Below are 25,054 nucleotides of genomic sequence, written 5' to 3' on the forward strand. Positions count from 1 at the left end.
TTCTCATAAATATTCCTAAATCAACGTTAATAAAGAGAGATTCATACCTTATACGTACTAGAATAGCAAGACCTTTAATATTTGTGTTGAATCCGAGCCAACTCTGTCGCAAGACAAAACTATAATCGCGACTACACGTTACTCGGACCTCAATTAATACTTCATCACTTGAAATCTCTCAAAATTCACAGTTTGTAATGTATATATGCCCTCATATGTTTGCCAAGTGTTTTGGAAAATTATTATGGAGAAAAATGAGGGTTTTAACCCTTATATAGCGTGTTGAAGTCGGTGGAACCGACTTAAATTTTCCCTTCGCGTTCGCGGCCTTGGGTCGTGTTTGCGAAGGGTTTCTCAGGGTTACTCTTTGCGTTCACGGCTCTAGGGTCGCGTTCCCGCAGGGTTAATCCCTCTTTCTGCCAACCTAACTTGTAATGTCCATAATTCTCTACTACGATGTAGTATGGACGAGCGGTTTGTTGCACTGGAAACTAGACTTCCTAAACTTCACTTTAGGCTTTTGTTTCACTTCAAAAATCCTAGTATACTATGAGATATTCCTTCCTCAAGTAGGGCCAAAATCACCCCCCATCTTTTCTTCAAAGTTTCAACAAACCTAATTTCCTTAATTCACTTGTCCTCCAATCCTTCCCTACCTTACCATATGAACTTAAACTCTCGTAACCGTGAGATAGGTGCATACAATCTTATATATCCTAGGAACTACTCCGGGCTCCACAATTAAAATGACTAATACCTAATAGATTTCATGTACAAAACTACGAGGTGTAACATTCTCCCCCCCCCCCCCTCCAAAAACATTCACCCTCGAATGTTGGAATACCCGAGGGGTAATCATATATATCAAACTTTCACGGGACTTTAGTAAAGTATCTCTTGTTATTGGAGCACTACTAATCTCCTGCATATCACAAGTTCCAATCTACAAGCCATACAGGATACCGCAATCAACGACACGTAATAATACAATGATTAGAATAATATTTCTCATCATATTGACTCTCAAGGGTTTAGATATGACTTTGACTTTGTGGGTGATTTGCGGATAAAGGAGAATCTTGCAAGGCTTCTTCTGGAACGGTATCATCTGTGGCAGGGAATAAATGAGGGTACTTGGACTTCATTTTTGCTTTAGCTTCCCACGTCATCTCTTCCTTGTTCTTACTCCTCCATAGAACTTTCACTGAGGCCACATTTTTGTTTCTGAGTTTGCGGACTTGTCTGTCAAGAATGGCAATTGGTTCTTTCTCGCATGTCAGATTCTCTGTAAGTTGTATGAAAAACTGGATGTATTGATGGTAGCTCCAATTCATAAGCTACCTGGCCTACCCTTCGGACGATCCTATAAGGTCCAATATATCGGGGATTAAGCTTTCCTTTCTTACCGAACCGCATCAAGCCCTTCATAGGTGATATTTTTAGAAACACCCAATCACCTACTTGAAACTCTAATTCTCGTCGTCATATATCTACATAAGATTTCTGACAACTCTCACCTGTGTGTAACCGTTCCTGAATAAGCTTTACCTTTTCAATAGCCTGATGAACAAAGTCTAGCCCGAATAAGTTTGCTTCTCCGACTTCAAACCAACCAACAGGAGACCTACACTTTCTTCCATATAAAGCCTCATACGGAGCCATTTTGATACTGGCATGGTAGTTGTTGTTATAAAAAAACTCTATCAGAGGCAAATGATCATCCCAACTTCCTTGGAAATCCAGTACATAGGCTCGTAACATATCTTCCAAACTGCGAATAGTCTAGATTCGGCTTTTGCCCGTCTGATTGCGGGATGGAAAGTCAGGTACTAAGATTTACTCGAGTACCAAGACTTTCCTGAAAAGATAGCCAGAACTTTGCCAGAAATAATGGACATAGGAATGCCGTGAATTTGCAAAATCTCCTTATGATACAATTTAGCATAGTCTTCGGCAGCATAGGTGGTCCTTACCAACAAGAAATGGGCTGATTTGGTTAACCTATCAACAATTACCCAAATAGAATCAAATTTGCGGTATGAACGGGGCAATCCCGTGACGAAATCCATATTAATCACTTCCCATTTCCATGTTGGGATCTCCATTTCTTGTAATAAGCCACTGGGTTTCTGATGCTCGATCTTTACCTATTGGCAAGTAGGGCATTGGGCTACAAAGTTAGCAATATTCTTCTTCATACCATTCCACCAATAAAAGCCCTTGAGATCCTAGTATATCTTAGTGGATCCGAGATCGATTGAATACCGGGAATAATAAAATTCTAACATGATCCCGTCCCGAAGCCCGATTACATTCGGAACGCACAGGCGGCCTCAATATTTGAAAACCCTATTTGATTCATGTTCAAAAGCTGCGATCCAATTTTATTGAACTCCTTCTTGATAGAGATTAGGAATTAATCCTCATACTGTTGAACCTTTACGTCTGAGGCAAGAGTCGATTGAGATATATTCTGTAAGGTAATCCCAGTGTCTTCTGAATCTAGTAGATGAACTCCTAGATTTGCTAAGCGATAAAGTTCTCTAGTCATTTCTAATTTCTTCGCTGGCACATACAATAGACTGCCCATTGATCTGCGACTTAGAGCATCAACTACAACATTAGCTTTGCCAGGGTGATATAAAATTTCGGTATCATAATCCTTTAACAATGAGAAGGAATGCCTTGTACTTCATCCAGATTTAAAACCAGCTAAGGAGAATAAGGAAGAAGAACTTACAGAGACAAGTTTTACTGATGCAAACATGAAACAACAACGGCAGGTGAAAAAGGATGCTACATGCACAAATCTTGTGTTGGATAAAGGGAAGACATCAATGAATAAAGCAGTGCTAACAAAAGATACTTGGAATCATGGTATGAGGAAAAATGAAAGGGCGCAGAAGAGGAATCAAGAGAATATGAACAAGAAGGTGTAGCATGAAGGAGTGATCAATGGTTGGGGGATCGTAAAGGATAAGAGAGTCTTCAATAATCCTCAGGTTGATGATGTTGGTAAGGATGTGCAAATAAATAATTCTTTTGCAGTCCTTGATGAAAAAAATGAGAAGGAAATCAACTTGGAGGAAAAGGATAAACAAGACAAAGTAAATTCTAAACCAGAAAAAGAATCAACAAAACCCTGGGTAGAAAAATCTTTTGGTAAGCAAGCAAAGAGTAGTGTTCCTCTTTTGAAGATCAAGTGGAACTGTCAGATATTATGCAGCAAAATTAGAAGGAGGTTCTAATAGTTGATGATGATGAAAGTTCAAAGATCAATGAGGGTGGACATAATATTGATCAACTAGAAGAACAGGTCATCAATAATACTGGAATCCAGAACAACACAGAGTTAGTAGAGACAGATGGAAAGCCTGCATAATCAGTAGAGGGACAAGAGTCAAAAGGGCAAATCATTAGCACAAGCCAGGATGCAGTGGTGGAAAAGGGTGAACATGATAAGTGGAACGAGGATCGGATAAAAGAAGAGGGAATCGAGGAGCAATCCTTAGATATCAGTCCTATTAATCATTCAAAGAAGCCTGCTGGATCAGTCCCAAAGACTCCAAGAAGTAATCTCCCTTAGGAAATTAGAGATGAGGAGCTTAAGGATGATTTGCTTAATGTTCAAATTTATCAGGTGTCAAGAGAAGTAGATATCTCTCCTAGACAGACAAGGCAAATGAGAAACTCAAAAAGCAAAAGGAGGAAAGAAGGAACTTGTTCCCCCAGTCAAACTGTTATCAAAGAGGCGGGTAGCCTCCAAACTATCCTAATCTTGATGAATAAGCTCTTATTGTGGAACATCAGATCAGTTAATACTCAACAATCCTTTGAGAGATTAACTAATCTGAATAGAACAAACAGGTACAATATTATTAGGCTGATGGAACCTTTTGAAGATGCTGCACAAGTAGAAAACTTTAGAAGAAAGTTGGGTATGGAAACAACTTTTGTCAATATTTCAGGCAAAATTTGGTTATTCCATTCAGAGGAAATACAGGGTTCAGTGGAGATTGACAATGAACAGCAGATTACTTTGAAGCTATTTCACCAAATTTTAAACTGTCAGATAGTCTTAACAATGGTGTATGCCTCTTGTGATCTTTGGAAAAAGAAGATTGCTATGGGATTCCATTAGCCAGATTTCTAATCTTTTTGATTTACCTTGGCTAGTGGGAGGTGACTTCAATGTCATATCTACAGAAGAGGAAAATTTAGGAGGTCTGCCAGTCTTGTATCATGAAGTAGCAGATTTTGACTCACTATCTTAGCAGATTATGGTTTACAGGATCTTGGATATGTAGGTAGTACATATACATGGTGGAATGGAAGAGCTGAAGAAGCATGCATTTTTAAAATGTTGGACAGTATGGTTTGTAATGATAAACTGCTAGATGTAATGCCCACCATGAAGGTAACTCATCTGATAAAAAGGGATCTGATTATTCTCCTTTGGAACTAGAGTTTTCCACGACTGCTGAGGTAATCATAAAGCCTTTTAATTTCTTGAATTTTTGGGTCCAACATGAGAGTTTCCTGGAGATTACCAAGCAACACTGGTGTATAGATTTTGAAGGAAATCCATTTACCAAGTTTCATCACAAGCTAAAAAAAGTGAAGAATGCATTGAGAAGTTGGAGCAAGAACACATATGGCAATATTTTTCAGCAAATTGCATCACTTGAGGAGGTAATCAAAGTCCATGAGGTGCAGTTTGAGACATCTCCAACAGTGCAGAATAGAGAAAGACTACATAGGGTGCAGGCAAATCTTAGTAGATTCTTACACTTGGAAGAACAGTTTTGGAGACAGAAATCAGGACTAACATGGTTTCAAGATGGAGATAGAAACTCAAAGTTCTTACTTGCTTATGTAAAAGGGAGGAGAAAGAAGCTAAGAGTGGATAATTGTCACGACCCAACCCCGTAGGCCGTGACTAGCGCCCGAATTGGGCACCCGTACGTCCCAAAAGCCGAAAATAGTAACTCAGGTATTTAGAAAAATTTGGGCAGAGTTTCCTCTGTTTTTCTTACTAACCAAAATTAACCTTTGTTACGAGAAAATACCAACGAAGGCCACACGGGGACAACATATCCATATACACATATATAGGCGGCCGACAAGGGAACGCGGTGAATAAACCGCCCAAACATACAATACGTGCCTATAGGCTGTACAGGTATAGCCACACCTCCGAACATGTCTACAGACCTCTACACAGAGTAACAAAGTCATATGGCGGGACAGGGCCCCGCCGTACCCCAGAATAAATATATACACGAATGTAACAAAAGACTGTACCAAAATCTGGGCTCCGGACAAGGGAGCTCTTCAAGAATGGAACGGGGCCCTGGGCGGCGGCTCACTCAAACGTGTATCGCGCACACGCGGCATGAAACGCGACCCCCGAAGACGACGGGGGTCGGTGCGAAATATGTGCGAGTATGTAAAAGCTAAACATAATAACTGAATCATACGGAAATAAAGAAGACGGAGAAAGTGGTACGATATGGGATCTTATAAAACTTACCTTGAACGTAAATCATGTTTTTCAAAATCGTTAATAGACTGAGTGGCATAATTAAATAAATCATCATGAACATATGCTTACATAACATGCCCCGGCCCTCTAATGGGGGACGCGGTAAGTAAAATCATCATGCCTATACATGTAACATGCCCCGGCCCTCTAGTGAGGGCGCGGTAAAAGGAATCATCATATGCCATCCTGGCCACCTCCCCATCATCACATCATCATCATGTATATATATATATATATATAACATGCCCCGGCCCTCTAGTGAGGGACACGGTGAACAATGCAGTGGAATTGCACGAATACATGCCCTGGCCCGGGACGCAGTGGAAGAAATAACAACAGCTCGCACGAGCAGAGTAGTGAGAAACCATATGCAACCTAAAACATACCATGTTTGCCAAGACTCGAAAGAACCATCCAGACGACAGATCATTTACGGGGAAATCGAGACAATAGCCATAGATCATACTTTTTCGGAGTTGCGACGGATTATGTCAAGACAAAACCTTTGGGAACATTTATACAAGGCAAAATAGATCATAGAACTCAATGGAATAGTCAAGACGATCACTTTTTAATAATCAGAAATTAATCAAAAGTCATACTTGCATAACACTCAGAATCAGTCAATTAAGTTAACGTGGACAATTCTCGAAAATTGGGGGCCCACCTCGGGTCAAGTCGAGGTGACATACGTAAAATTACGAACATTAGGCTTTATGGAGCCACCTATGAAGGTCTCAAGGTAATTCGGTTCCACTTGTGAGAGTTACAGATGTTTAAGTTATTCTTCCAACAAAACATAAAGTATTTAATTCAATTCTATTGAATGAAAAAGGGTCAAATTCAATCTTAGATTTCCAGGAGTAGAGTCATCCCCGAGGCTCGTATCAAAGCCTATTATGTCTAGGACATGCCAAAGGATAAAAAGGTGAAGCTTTACATACCTTATTTGCCGTTTACGCTTGACCAATTTCGATTCCCATTTCGCCAAAAATCTACAAATGGTCATGTTTACCAATTGTCAATAGCAAGACTCTTTAGTATTCAAATCCTTAATTCATGACTAGGCTACGAAATTTGGGCAAGCATCTCATATAAATTCGCCGCCCGAGAATATAACTCGGCTCAGAATATCAACAACCAAACCAATAACCATTCCAACAACATCAACAAGCACTACAATCACATTACGACGGAAATAGTTTTCCTTTTTACGCAAGACAACCACTTCTACCCCAACTTCATACTTTCCAACTAATATCAATATTTCCATATTCATTTACTAATTCAAAACCATTCAAATGCAATTCGGAAGCATTTCACATTATTTCACAAATTATACAAAAGTTTCACTAAAATCATAATTCACCGAAAATTCCGACTTTCAACATAAATTTCCATAACGCATTTTTGTCTTCCAATTCCATCAATAACAACAACAATTTGCATCTTAACAACTTCATTCTTATAGTTACATAAACTACTACCAAGTTACATATTTTCCTACAACAACCTTACAACATATTTTCCATGACAACAAGAACCATCAACCTTCCATTTACTTCACAAGGCCATAACAACAAAATTAACATAATAAATAACAATTGTTCATCCTTCTCCATCAACAACCATACACGGCCACACACACTTATACACCCACAACACACAATTTTCATGGTTTTCATACACTTTACACATGCTACCACATATATATAATTTCCATGGTATAAAAATGATAAAATTCTTACCTTTTCTCAAATTTTCCACTTGCCACCAACGTAATCTTCTTGCTTAAATAATTATACCACGTTGAAGGGAATCTTGAACTTAGTTGGAATCCAACAAGAGATAAATTTTGGACCAAGGATTTAAGCTCCAAATTTTTTTTCTTTTCCCTATTTACTTCGGCCGAATGGCCTTTTGTTTCTCCCTTCTCTTCTTTTTTTTTCTCTCAATTTTTCTTGAAGTTTCTACAATTCATGGCCCTTTTTCCTTATTTATCACATGACATAAGATTTTTGGGCTTGGGCCATTTTTGTTCAACCATGGCCGGCCACCCCTTATTTTGGGCCTCTTTTTCTCTTTTTTTTTTTAGCCCAATTACTTGTGACTAATTCTTGAAATTCATAAAACCATTTTCCAAATTTCCAATTTTATCCTTAACCTTCCTCGACAGTTCCGCGTCCATAACTCTTATAAATAACTTATGTGCTAATGGAGATAAAAATGTAATCTTGCACTCAACCTCCCGCAATTGTCTCGAATTACTCGAATGCACAAAATGCGGGATATAACATCCTTCCCCCCTTTTAGAACATTCGTCCTCGAATGTTCAACTAGCCCCGTAGAGTCTTATAAGGGTCTCGGGGTTTCCCTTATCTCCTTACGCCTTACTCAGTCGCCTTTCTTATCTCGATAGGGAACCTTACCAATAGACTGAGCATCCGCGTCAACTACATTGTGGTATTAATCGTCTCTATCCGGCACTTACATTTCTCGTATCCGCTTCCCCCCTTTAGGGGTGTACTTATATTACTAACTTATCATGTTCGCCTTACGCCCGCATTTTTCTCTCTCTCTGTGAGCACTTCTATTTCGATGTTCCGATCACATACTGAGGTACCCGGTCCCTCTTACTATTTATCCGCTCACTTCTTTTCTCTTGCCGATGTCACTATGCCAGTACTTCCCAAGTCTACCCTATAGCTGAAACGATATCAAATTATCTTATGACATTCATGCCATTCATTTTCTTTTCGCTTGAGTTCTCGTTGTTTCGTCCTAATGCCTCCCGTTACCGCCACGTTAATTACCGGAATACGTTCACCCGCTAACATAGTCATACACGGAGTATCACACGCGTTCGGTACACATATTTTCGTCTCACTCACAAAAGATTCCCCCAAATGCTACTCAAACTGGCCCTAACTCTAGTGCCGTGAGGCACCTTCTTTTTTTTTCTTTACCCGATCTAGTCCGCTCCGACCTATGCGGCCTCTCAATATTTACGCCTACTCAGGATATTCTAAATCCCTTTAGACTGCTCTAGCTTTCCATTGCTTCTTATGACTAAAGTTGTGAAACTTCCCAGGGGGTCACCCATCCTGAGATTTCCTTCACCCCAGCACGCTTAACCTCGGAACCTCGATGGGATACGATGCTCTAACACTAGTATAATCGTGTTCAGCTCACCACAGGACCTTCGTCACGTAATTTGGAGTAAAATAAAGTCTTGACAGATTTCCGGACGCCCTCGTAGCACAATTACCGTTTTGCCCCTCTCTCGATTTTTCCTATTCACTGTCACTTATGGATATTACCACTTTTCATCCTAGACTCCCGGGTCCGTAACAACAATGAACACACCTTAATTACCGTTGTTTATAAATACTAGGTTACTAACCCTCAGGTTTTCCATCTACCGCTATTACGCAACAATTATATCACAGACACGCACATATAAGAACATAAATTCTAGTGAGGATTCATGTACCTGTAGCCGCATCCGGTGGTGCCTCCTGATCCTGCCTCCTCGTCAAAGCAAATACGCGGTTCGAAGGACCGCTGGAACTCGGGACTCCGCCGCGGCCTCTACCACGGCTCCTAGCCGCATACCCCGGCCCCCACAGGCGCGGCTGCTGAAGAGGACGAACCAGCGACCGACCCAGTAGTCTGGACTGTACCACCTGAACCATCCCGATACGGGCAATCCCTCATAACATGGCCGTAACGGCCGCACGTAAAACAAGCGCCCGTGACGCGACGGCACTCCCCCAAATGGCGTCGGCCGCACTGAGGGCACTGAGGCATAGATGGCCTCGTCTGACTCGGACCCCCACTCAACTGTGGCCCCGAAGCTCTGGAACTCGGACCGGCTCCCGAATACCCTGTGCTGTCAAACCTCCTGCCCGGGAACCGTGGGGGCGCACTCTGCGCTGGCTGGGACGAATACCCCGTACGCTGCTGAGGCTGCCCGCCTCGAAACTCTCCAGAATGCCCAGCCGATCTAGCCCTCTTGGGCTGGCCCCTGTCGTAATCTCTATCGGGCTGACTGTCACACCCCGACTTTACTAGGGTGTGATGGGCACCCGACCCTTACCTAGGGCCGAGCGAACCCTCTGACTGTCATAGTACTCGTAGTCATAATGGGCCCCTAACCGGCCATAAATGCGTAATGAATTTTTTTTTTAGAACACATACAATATATCTTTCAAATCAACATAACTTACGACCGTACAAAATCTGTAATATCATATATAACAATACGACGACTTATAGAGCCGCTCACAACGGACATCTTATATACATGACTCTGTCTGCAAAGTCTCTAACATAGCCAGATACCATAACCCACGTATACCCTGACTCGGCAGCACTCCGGAGAGAATGGAGCTCGCCAATCCTGCTAGAACACCTTCTGCTAATGTCTTCAGCTCACCTGGGTGTACCTGCGCGGCATGAACGCAGCCCCCGAAGAAAGGGGGGTCGGTACGAATAGTGTGCAGTATGTAAGGCATGGATAGTAATATGCGAAAAACATAAATCAAGTATAACGACATAAAGGAGTTACAACGCATGTCTGGGATAGAAACATAACTTGTACATATAAGTGCCCTTGGGCAGATGTCGTGTTTTCTTAGCTTTCCTTATATATATATATATATATATATATATATATATATATATATATATATATATATATATATATATATATATATATATTCATAAAAATAGAACATATTATATTGCCGTCGGCGGCAGCCGATCCATTTAACCATAAATATGCACATCCCGCGTCCGGCATCCCACGTCCGGGACGATATCAAGTCATGTTTGCCAACCGATCGGTGGATATGCGTATATAACGCTCTGCCATTATATCCATTTTCCCCGTAAATATATGAAAATTCCATGTATAAATATCGGCGTCTATAGCGCCCTAGCTCTTTCGTCATATACATATGCTCATATCGTATATATCTATATCAGCGTCTATAGCGCTCTGATTCTTTTTGTCACATGCACATACTTATATCATAGATATATATTTACCAGCGTCTATAGCGCTCTGATTCTGCTATCATATACATATACTTATATCATGTGTATTTATCAGCGTCTATATAGCGCTCTGATTCTGTTATCATCATCGTCATAGAAGTATCCTCATTAAAGTAGTTACAACACTTATCATTTAATAATCAAGGCACTAAAGAAAATCCGGGATCCGTGGGCCCACCTCGAGTCGAATGAGGTGGCGTACACAACTTACATATAATACGTGTCATGACGTTACTTATGAAGGTCTTAGGGTAAATCGGGTCTCATCCTTGCAAGTTCTAGGATATGTAGACATTTCTTTCACAATTCATGCACTTTTGGTTCAATCTTACTGAATGAATAGTAACTATTTTCAATCGCGGATTTCTAGAGTTAGGAAAGTCCCCGAGGCGCGAAATCAGGCCTATACGTCTAAGACATGCCAAGAAAGGAAGGGAAAACCTTACATACCTCTTTCCGCTCCTTTTGCTATTCCAATTTCGCGTCGCAATCTCGTCGAAATCTGTAAATTGGTCATATTTACCAAAACTCTTGTTAGGGTTCTTAGAATTGGAAATCTTAAGGAAACACTTGGCTACCGAAATTTCGGGACTTCCTCCGTAAATATACCATCCTCAACCTTCAACTTAGCCAATTTCAACCAACAACAATCCGGAATTCAACCCGGCCAATCTATCAACAATAATGCTAACAATCATAACGACAATATCGACAAGCAATTCAAGGTGTCCAAACCAACATCCAATCTTACCCGAAACTTTCCAACTCAACAAGAACAATAGCAACATATTCCTTTCTTTCAAACTCATAAACTATATCAACAATTCCATATACTAGCAACATCATTTCCATAATTTCAAGAATTATATTAAAATCATATTACACTCCAAATCAGTCCACGGCCATCTTATCTTCAATTTAAATAATCAAACCTTCATTTTACGCCCTAGAATCCATAACGACGACAACCAAAATACTAGGTAACATTAACGCATTCCTTGCATACCAAACAGCCCCTAGTTCACGGCCCAACTTCAACATATATAATCTCGTAAGTTTCATTCGTTTTCTACACATTACAACAACACATAAACATGCTAAATTCAAGCAACTCTTCACCCCTACACAACACACTACACGGCCACACACATGCACATACACGGCCACAACATGTTCTCCACATTTCCATGAATTTCATCAACTTTTACATACTACAACATGCATAATCACCTATAACACATAGAAATGAATTGATTCTTGCATACAAACATATATGGACGGCCACACCTCCATGCTCATACTCCATATGAATTTCATCCATTTTTGTACACTGCAACATACATAAACCTCCATAACATATAGAAGAGTGTAAATTCTTACCTTTTTCCTCCACTTCTTCACATGACTAGAATTGGTAACTTGTATGATTATGAGTTTTTCTTGTTCCAACAATTGTTCCATGTTGTAGGGGGCCTTCCAATGAGTTGGAAGCTTGAAGAAAACACTCCTCATAGTCACCTTTATGGGGCTGGTTCGGCCAGCCCCTCAAAACCGTGCCTTCTCTTCTTTTTTTTTTCTTCATCTTTCTTCATGTTTCTAGAGAAATAAAAGATGAATACTTGTCTTGTGTTTTTTTTTCATCACATGACTATATATATATATATAGAAAGAGAGGTGGCCGGTTGTTCCCCTCTTTATTTTCTCCAATATTCTTTAATTCTCTAGAAATTTCCCTTATGTAATAAAAGATGAATACTTCTTGACTTGGTCAACCCTTGCCACTTATGCATGTCTTGCAATATAAGATAAACACCTATCCCTTTTTAATGGCTCAAATTAATTGGCCAACATGGACACCTTGGCCATTTCATGAAATTATTTTTCCAACTTTTAGCCTCCAATTTCTCCTTATCCTAAATTTACCCTTAATGCTCCATTCCAATAAAACGATGAATACACAACTCATACATTCTAACAAAATTGTAACCTTGTCCTTTTCTTCCCGCCATTAACTCGAAATATTCAAATGTACAAAATGCGAGGTGTAACACTGACGCCCCCTATGTCGCTCCTCCATACCCTGGGCATATGCCTGTACTCGTGCAATGTCCATGCCAGCCGTGACCATCGACATACCGTCAATCAAATAATCATCCACCCCCATAACATACTGATGTACTGTCGGCCATATCTGCCACAATATGAGGAGCGTATCTGGCCAAGGAATCGAACTCCAGACTGTACTCCCGGACGCTCCTACCACCCTGCCTCAGATGTATAAACCTGTGAATCCTGGCGCGTCTGGTCTCGGGAGGTAGAAAATGGGCAAGGAAAGCCTCAGTGAACTCATCCCATACTGCCGGAGGGGCACCCTCGCCCCTGGATAGCTCCCACGACTCATACCAATTGGCTGCAATATCGTGCAGCCGATACGACGCCAGCTCCACTGACTCAGTCTCGGAGGCCCTGATAAGTCGCAGCGTACGCCGCATCTCTCTAATAAACTCCTGAGGGTCCTCCTCGAGCTTTGACCCGAAGAACTCTGGCGGATTACAGGTCAAGAAGTAACGAGCCCTCTCACTGTCATGTCTATCCGCCCGGTCATCCCCTACCCGTGTCGCCGCACCGCCCCGCTACCAACTCCGCCGTGACCGAACTCGCATCCCTCATAGCTCTATCCTCCGCCCCTGGCTGAGGAGCTGGAGGCTCCGGTACTCGAATCTCAGGGGAGGGCGGTGGGGCTGTCTCCTGTCCGGCAGCTGCTGCTGCTCTATGCCCCTCTGATGGTGATGGGGTGGCACAATCTCTGGCTCGGGCTGAGCATGGGCCCTGGTAACTCTCTGGGCCCGACTAGTCTCTCCTGCAGCAGTAGACTTGCCCTTCTGGGCAGCTGTCGCCTTTCTCGGAGGCATCGCTGAAAACATAACAGTTCGTTAGGAGGGAGTCATCCTGATAATACCGCTCTATCGCACGATCTAAGATCAGAAGGAAAGGTAACATCCTAAATGTCCTGTAGCCTCCTGTTTATAGATGTGGTGCACAACACACCGATAAACAGGACTCTACTAAACACGGCCTGAAGACACTCCGAGGACTAACCGCTCTGATACCACTTTTGTCACGACCCAACCCCGTAGGCCGCGACTAGCGCCCGAATTGGGCACCCATACGTCCCAAAAGCCAAAAATAGTAACTCAGGTATTTAGAAAAATTTGGGCAGAGTTTCCTCTGTTTTTCTTACTAACCAAAATTAACCTGCACACAGAAAATACCAACGAAGGCCACACAGGGCCAACATATCCATATACACATATATAGGCGAGCCGACAAGGCTGCCGCGGTGAATAAACCGCCCAAACATACAATACGTGCCTATAGCTGTACAGGTATAGCCACACCCACAGACATGTCTACAGACCTCTACACAGAGTAACAAAGTCATATGGCGGGACAGGGCCCCGCCGTACCCCTGAATAAATATATACACGAATGCAACAAAAGACTGTACCAAAATCTGGGCTCCGGACAAGGGAGCTCTTCAAGATAGCCGAACGGGACCCTAAGGCGGCGGCTCACTCAAACGTGTGTCGTACCGCGCGCATGAAACGCAGCCCCCGAAGACGTGGGGTCGGTACGAAATATGTGCGAGTATGTAAAGCGAAAAACACAATATATCATACGGAAATAAAGAAGACAGGAAAGTGGTACAGTAACCGGATCTTATAAAACTTACCTTGAACGTAAATCATGTTTTTCAAAATCGTTAATGGACTGAGTGTCATAATTAAAGAAATCATCATGAACATATGCTTACATAACATGCCCCGGCCCTCTAATGAGGGACGCGGTAAGTAAAATCATCATGCCTATACATGTAACATGCCCCGGCCCTCTAGTGAGGGGCGCGGTAAAAGGAATCATCATATGCCATCCTGGCCACCTCCCCGTCATCACATCATCATCATGTACATATATATATATATATATAACATGCCCCGGCCCTCTAGTGAGGGACGCGGTGAACAATGCAGTGGAATTGCACGAATACATGCCCTGGCCGGGGACGCAGTGGAAGAAATAACAACAGCTCGCACGAGCAGAGTAGTGAGAAACCATATGCAACCTAAAACATACCATGTTTGCCAAGACTCGAAAGAACCATCCAGACGACAGATCATTTACAGGAAATCAGACAATAGCCATAGATCATACTTTTCGGAGTTGCGACGGATTATGTCAAGACAAAACCTTTGGGAACATTTATACATGGCAAAATAGATCATAGAACTCAATGGAATAGTCAAGACGATCACTTTTTAATAATCGGAAATTAATCAAAAGTCATACTTGCATAACACTCAGAATCAGTCAATTAAGTTAACGTGGACAATTCTCGAAAATTAGGGGCCAACCTCGGGACAAGTCGAGGTGACATACGTAAAATTATGAACATTAGGCTTTATGGAGCCACCTATGAAGGTCTCAAGGTAATTCGGTTCCACTTGTGAGAGTTACAGATGTTTAAGCTATTCTTCCAACAAAACATAAAGTATTTAATTCAATTCTATTGAATGAAAAAGGGTCAAATTCAATCTTAGATTTCCAGGAGTAGAGTCATCCCCGAGGCTCGTATCAAAGCCTATTATGTCTAGGACATGCCAAAGGATAAAAAGGTGAAGCTTTACATACCTTATTTGCCGTTTACGCTTGACCAATTTCGATTCCCGTTTCGCCAAAAATCTACAAATGGTCATGTTTACCAATTGTCAATAGCAAGACTCTTTAGTATTCAAATCCTTAATTCATGACTAGGCTACAGAAATTTGGGCAGCATCTCCTTTATAAATTCGCCGCCCCGAGAATATAACTCGGCTCAGAATATCAACAACCAAACCAATAACCATTCCAACAACATCAACAAGCACTACAATCACATTACGACGTAAATAGTTTTCCTTTTTACGCAAGACAACCACTTCTACCCCAACTTCATACTTTCCAACTAATATCAATATTTCCATATTCATTTACTAATTCAAAACCATTCAAATGCAATTCGGAAGCATTTCACATTATTTCACAAATTATACAAAAGTTTCACTAAAATCATAATTCACCCGAAAATTCCGACTTTCAACATAAACTTCCATAACGCATTTTTGTCTTCCAATTCCATCAATAACAACAACAATTTGCATCTTAACAACTTCATTCTTATAGTTACATAAACTACTACCAAGTTACATATTTTCCTACAACAACCTTACAACATATTTTCCATGACAACAAGAACCATCAACCTTCCATTTACTTCACTAGGCCATAATAACAAAATTAACATAATAAATAACAATTGTTCATCCTTCTCCATCAACAACCATACACGGCCACACACACTTATACACCCACAACACACAATTTTCATGGTTTTCATACACTTTACACATGCTACCACATATATATAATTTCCATGGTATAAAAATGATAAAATTCTTACCTTTTCTCAAATTTTCCACTTGCCACCAACGTAATCTTCTTGCTTAAATAATTATACCACGTTGAAGGGAATCTTGAACTTAGTTGGAATCCAACAAGAGATAAATTTTGGACCAAGGATTTAAGCTCCAAATTTTTTTTCTTTTCCTATTTACTTCGGCCGAATGGCCTTTTTTGTTTCTCCCCTCTCTCTTTTTTTTTCTCTCAATTTTTCTTGAAGTTTCTACAATTCATGGCCCTTTTTCCTTATTTATCACATGACATAAGATTTTTGGGCTTGGGCTATTTTTGTTCAACCATGGCCGGCCACCCCTTATTTTGGGCCTCTTTTTCTCTTTTTTTTTTTTTAGCCCAATTACTTGTGACTAATTCTTGAAATTCATAAAACCATTTTCCAAATTTCTAATTTTATCCTTAACCTTCCTCGACAGTTCCGCGTCCATAACTCTTATAAATAACTTATGTGCTAATGGAGATAAAAATATAATCTTGCACTCAACCTCCCGCAATTGTCTCGAATTACCTGAATGCACAAAATGTGGGATATAACATCCTCCCCCCTTTTAGAACATTCGTCCTCGAATGTTTAACTAGCCCCCGTAGAGTCTTATAAGGGTCTCGGGGTTTCCCTTATCTCCTTACGCCTTACTCAGTCGCCTTTCTTATCTCGATAGGGAACCTTACCAATAGACTGAGCATCCGCGTCAACTACATTGTGGTATTAATCGTCTCTATCCGGCACTTACATTTCTCGTATCCGCTTCCCCCCTTTAGGGGTGTACTTATATTACTAACTTATCATGTTCGCCTTACGCCCGCATTTTTCTCTCTCGGTCAGGCCGCACTTCTATTTCGATGTTCCGATCACATACTGAGGTACCCGGTCCCTCTTACTATTTATCCGCTCACTTCTTTTCTCTTGCCGATGTCACTATGCCAGTACTTCCCAAGTCTACCCTATAGCTGAAACGATATCAAATTATCTTATGACATTCATGCCATTCATTTTCTTTTCGCTTGAGTTCTGTTGTTCTGTCCGCCTAATGCCTCCCGTACACTGTCACGTTAATTATCGGAATACGTTCACCCGCTAACATAGTCATACACGGAGTATCACACGCGTTCGGTACACATATTTAACTGTCAGCGTCTCACTCACAAAAGATTCCCCCAAATGCTACTCAAACTGGCCCTAACTCTAGTGCCGTGAGGCACCTTCTTTTTTTTTCTTTACCCGATCTAGTCCGCTCCGACCTATGCGGCCTCTCAAGATTTCCGCCTACTCAGGATATTCTAAATCCCTTTAGACTGCTCTAGCTTTCCATTGCTTCTTATGACTAAAGTTGTGAAACTTCCCAGGGGGTCACCCATCCTGAGATTTCCTTCACCCCAGCACGCTTAACCTCGGAACCTCGATGGGATACGATGCTCTAACACTATTATAATCGTGTTCAGCTCACCACAGGACCTTCGTCACGTAATTTGGAGTAAAATAAAGCATATCCCTACTCTAGTCACAGAAGATCAGAATCATAAGATGGAGATGCTACCAACTGAAGAAGAAGTCAAAGAAGCAGTATTTTCCTTGAATGGAGAAAGTGCTTGTGGTCCTGATGGATTCACAGGATTGTTCTTTCAATCCTGCTGGGAGATAGTCAAACTAGATGTGGTGGATATGGTGAAGGCATTCTTTGTGGGGCAAGAACTACCAAGATTCATCACTCATACAAATCTGATTCTTATCCCTAAGAAAGAGCAGGTGCAAAGTTTCTCAGACTCCGAGACCAATCGGTCTCAAAGCAACTTTTACCAACAAGATCATCTCAAGGGTACTGCATGAAAGATTAGTAAAACTGATGCCAGTTTTGATTTCTGAGAATCAATCAGCTTTTGTGAAGGGAAGGAGTATTATGGAGAATGTATTACTCACACAGGAGATTGTCAACGATATAAACAAGAGAACCAAAACAACAAATGTGGTGGTAAATTGGATATGACCAAGGCATATGATAGAGTCTCTTGGCTCTTCCTAACCAAAGTTCTTAGGAAATTTGGTTTTAGTGAGGTGCTAATTGACATGGTGTTCAGGCTACTATCAAACAACTAGTATTCAGTTCTTTTGAATGGGCAAGTACATGGATTTTTCAAGTCATCAAGGGGAGTTAAACAAGGTGATCCTCTATCCCCTCATCTCTTCATTCTAGCTGCTGAGGCCTCATCAAGGGGACTAAATGCTTTGTATAAAAAGCCAAGGTTTGTGGAGTATGGTGTGCCAAAATGGAGTTCAAGAATTAATCATTTGTCATATGATGATGACACAATTCTCTTTGTCTCTGCTGACCAATACTCAGTAAAACTGATGATGAGAGTGTTAAATAGATATGAGAAAGTATCAGGCCAGTTGGTGAATTGGAATAAGAGTGCCTTCTATGTTCATGAAAAGGTGCAGAGTGGCTTGGTTTCAAGGCTGAAACAAACCACAGGAATTAGGCAAGGCCTCTTTCCATTCACTTATCTGGGATGCCTAATATTCTATAGTAGGAACAAAATTTCACATTATGATACAGTTGTGAAAAAGATTGCCCAAAAGGGTGAATGCATGGCAAGGGAGACTACTGTCATATGGAGGAAGAGCAACACTAATATCTCATGTATTATAAACACTACAAGAAATTTAATTTTTAATGACCACTTCTTAACGAAGGGACATGAATCCAGTCGTTATAAGTATACGTATAGCGACCAAATATTTTTCCGGTCGTCCAAGTCAATTTTCAGCTTTACAATAACGAGGGGATACTAACCGAGCGTTAAAACACATATCATCCGGTCGTTAGACCCCTATTAAAAAAAAAGGCGGAAACATTTTCCCTCGTTTTCCCCACTAACATTCCTAACCCAACCCAACACTTACCTAGAAACCCAATTAGCCCTTTTCAGTAAAACCTGTAGAAATATACTAAAAGAGAAGTTCCCATTTTATTCTTGAGCATAGTGTTCTCCAAATTTTCCATCGGAGTTGCTTTCTTCATGACCCCTCTGGAGTATGTGGAAGACAGAATTCCAAATTTCACTTTATTCCTCCATGCTTCAACAATTTAGGCTCTTTGTATTCAAGGTGAGTTTGAGTCACAAACCCTAACATCTCTTAAAAAATTGATAGATCTATGTTATGGATCGGTTAGATTCCAGTCTTTTTCTGGTTTCTGTATCTTTTTATAGCAATTATTCTAATGTTTCATGTGACTAATAATTTTTCCCATGTAAAAGATGAAATGGTTTTACTTATACATCAATTCTGCTGTAGTTTTCTATTTGTCTGTAACTATTATTTTTCCAAGAGCTTAATTCAAATATTTCCCTTGTAGAAGTAAACGTAAGCATACTTCTATCATTACTACTTAGTGAGTGTGAGTTATGCTTGACATTAAATTTCTATCCAAAGTCTATTGCCAAGTTCTAGCATAATTCCTGCTTGTTTTGAATATCTAATTATTGTGTTGTTTCTACCCATCGGTTGATAACACAGTAAAAAATATCGTTTTAAATATTATGATCTTAAAGGGTATAACAAATTAGAAGCACAATGGGCTAAAGGAATAATTATGACACTCGATTGTCCAACTTGAATGCCAAATTTAGGAGAATTTTGGCTTGCAATGCTTGCCAACTAGCAACTAGGTTGAGCGGGTTAACTAGAATGACAATTCTTTGTAATTGACCAAAGTGTTAATACATGTACTTTGTTAGCTATTGTATCCTCTTTCTTGTAAGCAACCATTTGTCTACAACTTTCTAATAACATGGCTAATCTACAAAGAAACGAGGAGTATGTCGTTTTTGTTTTCTCATTTGGAACATGCCCCTCTATAATTTAATAGGCCATGCTTGTGTACTTGCTATTTTGGGCTGCATAAGAGAGATAGTTGGGCATGAATTTCCTACGAGAATTGGCTAATCTCTTATATCTTTGAATGTAGCTGAAAATGATACATTCATTGCATTCATGATATATTTCTGATTCTCCATTTTTTCTTGTTTAGCTTTGCAAAAGCTTTTGTTTAGCTTGTCGAAAGCTTGCAAGGAGTTACTATTGTGAAAAAGTGAGTATGATCCCTGAAATCCTATAATGTGATGATTTTTTTTTGTTGTGGTGTTATTGTTGAAAGATGGTATAAAATTATTTGGCTTTTCTCTATCTTTAAATTACTTCTTTGTTTTGGTAAGAGCCATAATGGTTACTTGCTCAAGATCAGATGATTGCATTCTTCCGCTGATTTTTCTTATACTTCCTGGAAATATGAGATGTGCTGCTTTCTACTATGATCTTATTGTGAAAGATGATGTAGAGTAGTACATAGTTAGCTTCTCTAGCTTTAAATTTTCTTTTGTAACTTGTTGTACCTGCTCAAGATTAGATGGTTGGCCTCTTTACTAATTTTCATTTTTTCTTCTTTTGTGTGGAGAATAATAGTAGAAAGTGAAGGTTATGGGGGGAAGATGGATGAAGATTTTGGAGTGGACATGTGAAACTGTGAATTTACCATGTTATTAGCATATCTTGTTTAGAAAGAAAACTTAATCGAGGTTATATTTTTATTTTTGAGTGGGTAAATAATGAAAATACTGCAAGTTGCTGATACGAGGAATTGCCATGGTATTTTCTCACCTTCTTTGAAAAGCCACATTATTTGAGTCCTTATAGCAACTCTTTACATTTATGTACATGTAAATATGTTTTATTAACAAGTTTTTCACCATAAAGTTTGTGTGCTTTCTGTGGTATGTTTGAAATACATGAAAATTATCAGAACATCTTCATATGATTTCATTCATGAATTCTATGAGTTATTCTTTTAATTAGTAAAAAGGAAAAAGGAAGGGGGGGGGGGGGCTGCAATAACAATTGACTGATTACCAAAGAAATGGCAAAACATCTTCTTTTTTTTCCCACTATGGAGCATTTTACTGGAAAGGTCACACCAGCTATTGAAAAGTATTCTCTAAGAATAGACATAAGATGGTTGGGATAGCTATTAAGTGTTTATTAGTTGAAACTCACAAGCTTTAGTTTCCTATGGACATATATAAGTATATATTAACACATGGAAGATGAATTGTCATTGTTAATCAATATTGCAAGCACTTCTTATGGCATTTAATTTTTTTTACAATAGGTTTTGTAGAATGATGAGAAATGTTCCATATGTGATAAATATGGGGAGGCTGGTCTTAAAGAAGATGGCATGGGTATGGGGTGAGAATTTCTTACTGTATAAGAAAATATAGCAATAGTTTCAGAGGGTTATCATACCTATATAAGGCACTTTAATAATTATCTAACGAAAAGAATGAACAACAGAAGATGCATTGGCTAAAAAAATCATTTGTATCTTGTTAATTGTTTCTTATACAATTTTAGTTATCATATTCAAATTTGTAGTATAAACTATAGTTAGCTACATAAATCTATTGATGTTCACCTTATCTACTCTTCTTTTTCCTATTTCTATCCATTTTTCTATATAGAGCTGCTACTGACCATATTTTGCAGGCCTATTAAAATTACCAAAATATGTGGTGTCAAGTGTTTCACAATTTGTTGAAGAGACAAATCCTAAATACCAGATTTTGTCCTTGCAGGTCAGTTCAAGAAGTAATCCACTTTACAATTTCAGATATTCTATGCTTTACTTGCACGTATGTTTTTTGGGTTCTTCATCTCAGTGATTAAACATTTATCAGCTATGTTTCTTAGGTTCTTTATCTCAGTAATTAAACATTTGTACATGTTCATACTAATTTCAAACTCACCCTTACAACTATGGTGAGCATGTTTATTATATATACTCAAAATATATATATATATATATATATATATATATATATATATATTATATATATATATATATATATATATATTCTTGAACAAAATTACGGTAGAAGAAAAAAAGACTCTTAGCTGAGTTCTCTCTGTCCTAAAATTAGATGTTCATATTTTTTAGGACTCAACTGTTATGATGAGATTTAACGATGTGTATCCTTTAAAGTTGCAAGGTCCAAAAGTTAACTTTTGATTGTTTTAACTTTTATGAACAGAGAAGGAAAGCAATCTAACGAAGTGGATATCGGGTCGCAACTAAAAATATGAAACATCAATTTAGCATTGGTGAAGAGTATTGCTTTTCTTGGTATAGGTATGTAAACATTCAATTTGGCATTGATGGAATACATTCCTTTTCTTGGTATAATACGTATTGTTGCTCTTGAACAGAAGACAAATAAAACTAGCATTTTAAATTTTTTGATTGTGAGAATAATAGAAGCGATCCAAGAGTTTGATGTTTCGTTGTATTCTTTTAATTGTTCTTTAATATTTATTCTACATTTAGTTGTATTTCTTGGTTTAAGCTGGCATAACTAAGATGAGAGAAAATTTTGGAATTTATTCTTTGATAGTGAAGGTAAAGGTATGCTGTGACAACCCAAACTGCAAATTCTTTGAATGTAAGAGCTATAAAATTGAATTAAAATAGAGGGAAATGATGGAAGGATTTTTAATTATTTTTGTGGGAAACTGGATATTTTATTGATTTCAATAAAACATATACATAAGGATTCTTCTCTTTTAAAGTTGCAAATGCAGGGAGCGGCTATCACACAAGCTATGCATGATTTTAAAAGGTTTAACTAAGGGGTTTTATTCTTGAATATTTGTATTTGCAGATTTTGAAGCATGAGCGCTCAACAAGGTCGCGAAGCTTAATTTTCAGATTTATTTTTTGCCGCAAAGACAAGTGAAACTATATGTGAAAATGGTATGGTCATGTTGAAGGTATTTTCCACCTCGTTTCCTCCTGGTTATTGGAATATATTATTATCCTCCTTGTTATTTTGAGTTTCTTATTCTTAAATGTCTTGTTTTTGACTTGTTGTGACACACTAGTTGGTGCTATAAGTGAATTTTTCATTTTCATTCTTCGGCGGACCTAGTGTTAGTTCAACGTAACCTACTGAAAGACGTGCTTGGAGAAGTTTTTATTGATCTTGAGCCTATTGTTATGGATAAAAGAAGGACTGGGTATAGAGAAACTCTTTCATCCCATCATGAGCAACATATTATTGGCACTGAGGATCTAATAATATGGATAGGGAAATTATACACAATCTCATCCTCTCGTATTCAAGTTGAAATCAACTTCTTCTCTAGTAAAAAATTACACCATAGTTGAGTTCTTTTTCTCATAAAATGCTCCGCAGTTGGGATAGATATAATTGATCTTGTGTCTTCATTGAGTAAGAAAATTTGCAGAGAAGGTTTACAAGGACTTTTGGTCTTTGAGGATGTTAGTAGTTGGACTTGCTTTGGTTTGGGATCCTTGCTTCTCGAGGGAACTATGGAAAGAAGTCAAACCTTGGCATTACCTTTTGTGAAAATGCAGAGCAAGAGGGACCTATTTTCTGGAGGTTGTTAAAATTCTATTTACTTTTTTGCTAGGAGTTGGCAAATATAATGTCAAACAATTTGGATGTATATATTTTTGTAATATGCTGCTTCAAAATTAACTATGAAACTATATGAATAATGTATTTGTATATTTAAGGATATGCATTTCTATATATATGAATTACATTTGCAAGAAGTATTAGTACTAATTTCAGTTGTTGTAAGGAATTGGATAAGGAAAATCTCGGCTTTGAAAGCCTTGTAACGAACCGAATTAGTTGATGTCACTAAAGTTTATTAACGACCGGATGATGAATTAGCGAAGGGAAATGTTGTCGCTAAAAATGAGCTTTAATGACCGGAATTTATCTTGTCGCCAAAGAATCTTTAACGAACGGACATGAAATCCGGTCGTTAACTTTTAACGTCGAGGCTTTTAACGACCGGTGACTTTCGTTTTTTTGCCGGTCATTATTGACTTATAGCGACCGGATTTGGACTTTTAGCGACCGGATTTCCCCTCGTTAAAAGCCCTTTTTCTTGTAGTGAAAGCATGCCTGTATACCTATTACCGAGAATGAACCCTCTAAAGGTAGTGATCAGACAAATGCAGAGTATCTTCTCAAGGTTTTTCTGGTCAAACACTGGTGACAAGAAAGGTGTACATTGGGTCAAATGAGAGACACTGTCATTGCCTAAGGATGAAGGTGGACTGGGGTTCAGATCATTATTTGAAGTTTCAAATGCCCTTTTCTGTGAGCTATGGTGGAATCTCAGAACAAAGCCTTCATTGTGGAGTTCTTTCATGATAAACAAATACTGCAAAAAGCTTCATCCTATGATTGCACAAGCTAAAGGGGCATCCCCTATGTGGAGAAAATTGGTAATAGTAAGGGAATTAGTGGAGCATCAGATATGGTGGCAGGTAAACAAAAGAGATTCTAGCTTCTGGTTTGACAACTGGAGAAACCTTGGTGCTTTATATCATGTCCTACCTGATGATAGTATGGAGGAGGAAATAGAAGTTCATAATTTTGCTAGTACAGAAGGATGGAATGCACAGGCTTTAAATCAATATATACCTGAAGAGTATGTGAATCATGTGATAGAAACTATTCCCCTTCCTCAGGTAACAAATGAATTAGACAACGCTGGTGGTTACTAGAGAAGAATGGAAAGTTTTCAGTCAGAAGTGCTTGGGAGTATGTGAGACATAGAGAAGTGAAGATGGATAACTATGATCAGATGTAGAGGAAACATCTTCCATTTAAGTTCTCATTCACACTTTGGAGAGCTTGGAAATATAAAATGCTAGTTGATGATGTAATATGCAGAAGGGGAATTCTATTGGCATCAAAATGCTGGTGCTGCACAGAACCAAAACAAGAAACAATGTCACATCTTTTTCTAACCTCTCATACAACATCAAAACTATGGAGAATGTTTGCTAATTTTGCTGTATTCAATTGGTGGGACAAAGATATTCCATATATGATATCAAAGTG

At 39.2% G+C, this 25,054-nt stretch overlaps 2 protein-coding genes across 23 annotated transcripts; both read left to right on the forward strand.

Annotated features, from left to right (window-relative positions):
* The first annotated feature begins 17,639 nt into the window (after nucleotides 1–17,639).
* On the forward strand, nucleotides 17,640–18,814 carry LOC132047455 (uncharacterized). The gene is made up of 4 exons (XM_059438496.1): nucleotides 17,640–17,931; nucleotides 18,001–18,167; nucleotides 18,252–18,753; nucleotides 18,807–18,814. Exons 1-4 carry the CDS (start codon nucleotides 17,640–17,642, stop codon nucleotides 18,812–18,814), a joined length of 969 nt encoding a protein of 322 aa, XP_059294479.1.
* Nucleotides 18,815–18,879: 65 nt separating this feature from the next.
* LOC132034137 (uncharacterized) lies at nucleotides 18,880–22,968 on the forward strand. 22 transcript variants are annotated; one of them, XM_059424411.1, is made up of 5 exons: nucleotides 18,932–19,220; nucleotides 20,146–20,209; nucleotides 21,657–21,758; nucleotides 22,108–22,127; nucleotides 22,230–22,822. In XM_059424411.1, the coding sequence occupies exons 1-5, from the start codon at nucleotides 19,149–19,151 to the stop codon at nucleotides 22,251–22,253; spliced, it is 282 nt and encodes a 93-aa protein (XP_059280394.1). In that variant the 5' UTR covers nucleotides 18,932–19,148; the 3' UTR covers nucleotides 22,254–22,822. The 22 variants fall into 22 exon arrangements, 3 of the variants coding, with proteins under 3 accessions (XP_059280401.1, XP_059280387.1, XP_059280394.1); XM_059424418.1 differs by lacking the exons at nucleotides 22,108–22,127; nucleotides 22,230–22,822 and adding an exon at nucleotides 22,829–22,968 and having other exon boundaries at nucleotides 18,895–19,220; XR_009408987.1 differs by lacking the exons at nucleotides 20,146–20,209; nucleotides 22,108–22,127; nucleotides 22,230–22,822 and adding an exon at nucleotides 21,280–21,359 and having other exon boundaries at nucleotides 18,887–19,220; nucleotides 21,657–21,984.
* The last annotated feature ends 2,086 nt before the right edge of the window (nucleotides 22,969–25,054 follow it).

The sequence above is a fragment of the Lycium ferocissimum genome, chromosome 2 (genome assembly GCF_029784015.1).
Source record: "Lycium ferocissimum isolate CSIRO_LF1 chromosome 2, AGI_CSIRO_Lferr_CH_V1, whole genome shotgun sequence".
Taxonomy (NCBI): Eukaryota; Viridiplantae; Streptophyta; class Magnoliopsida; order Solanales; family Solanaceae; genus Lycium; species Lycium ferocissimum.

Excerpts from the sequence above, each read along its gene's own strand:
- LOC132047455 (XM_059438496.1), top strand. The coding sequence starts at position 17,640 with ATGGAGATGCTACCAACTGAAGAAGAAGTCAAAGAAGCAGTATTTTCC. Across the intron at positions 17,932-18,000 it reads CCAACAAGATCATCTCAAGG|GGAAGGAGTATTATGGAGAA; the intron begins GTACTGCATGAA and ends GCTTTTGTGAAG. Across the intron at positions 18,168-18,251 it reads GGAAATTTGGTTTTAGTGAG|TCATCAAGGGGAGTTAAACA; the intron begins GTGCTAATTGAC and ends GGATTTTTCAAG.
- LOC132034137 (XM_059424404.1), top strand. The coding sequence starts at position 19,149 with ATGTGGAAGACAGAATTCCAAATTTCACTTTATTCCTCCATGCTTCAA. Across the intron at positions 19,221-20,145 it reads TTAGGCTCTTTGTATTCAAG|CTTTGCAAAAGCTTTTGTTT; the intron begins GTGAGTTTGAGT and ends TTTCTTGTTTAG. Across the intron at positions 20,210-21,656 it reads TTACTATTGTGAAAAAGTGA|GCCTATTAAAATTACCAAAA; the intron begins GTATGATCCCTG and ends CATATTTTGCAG.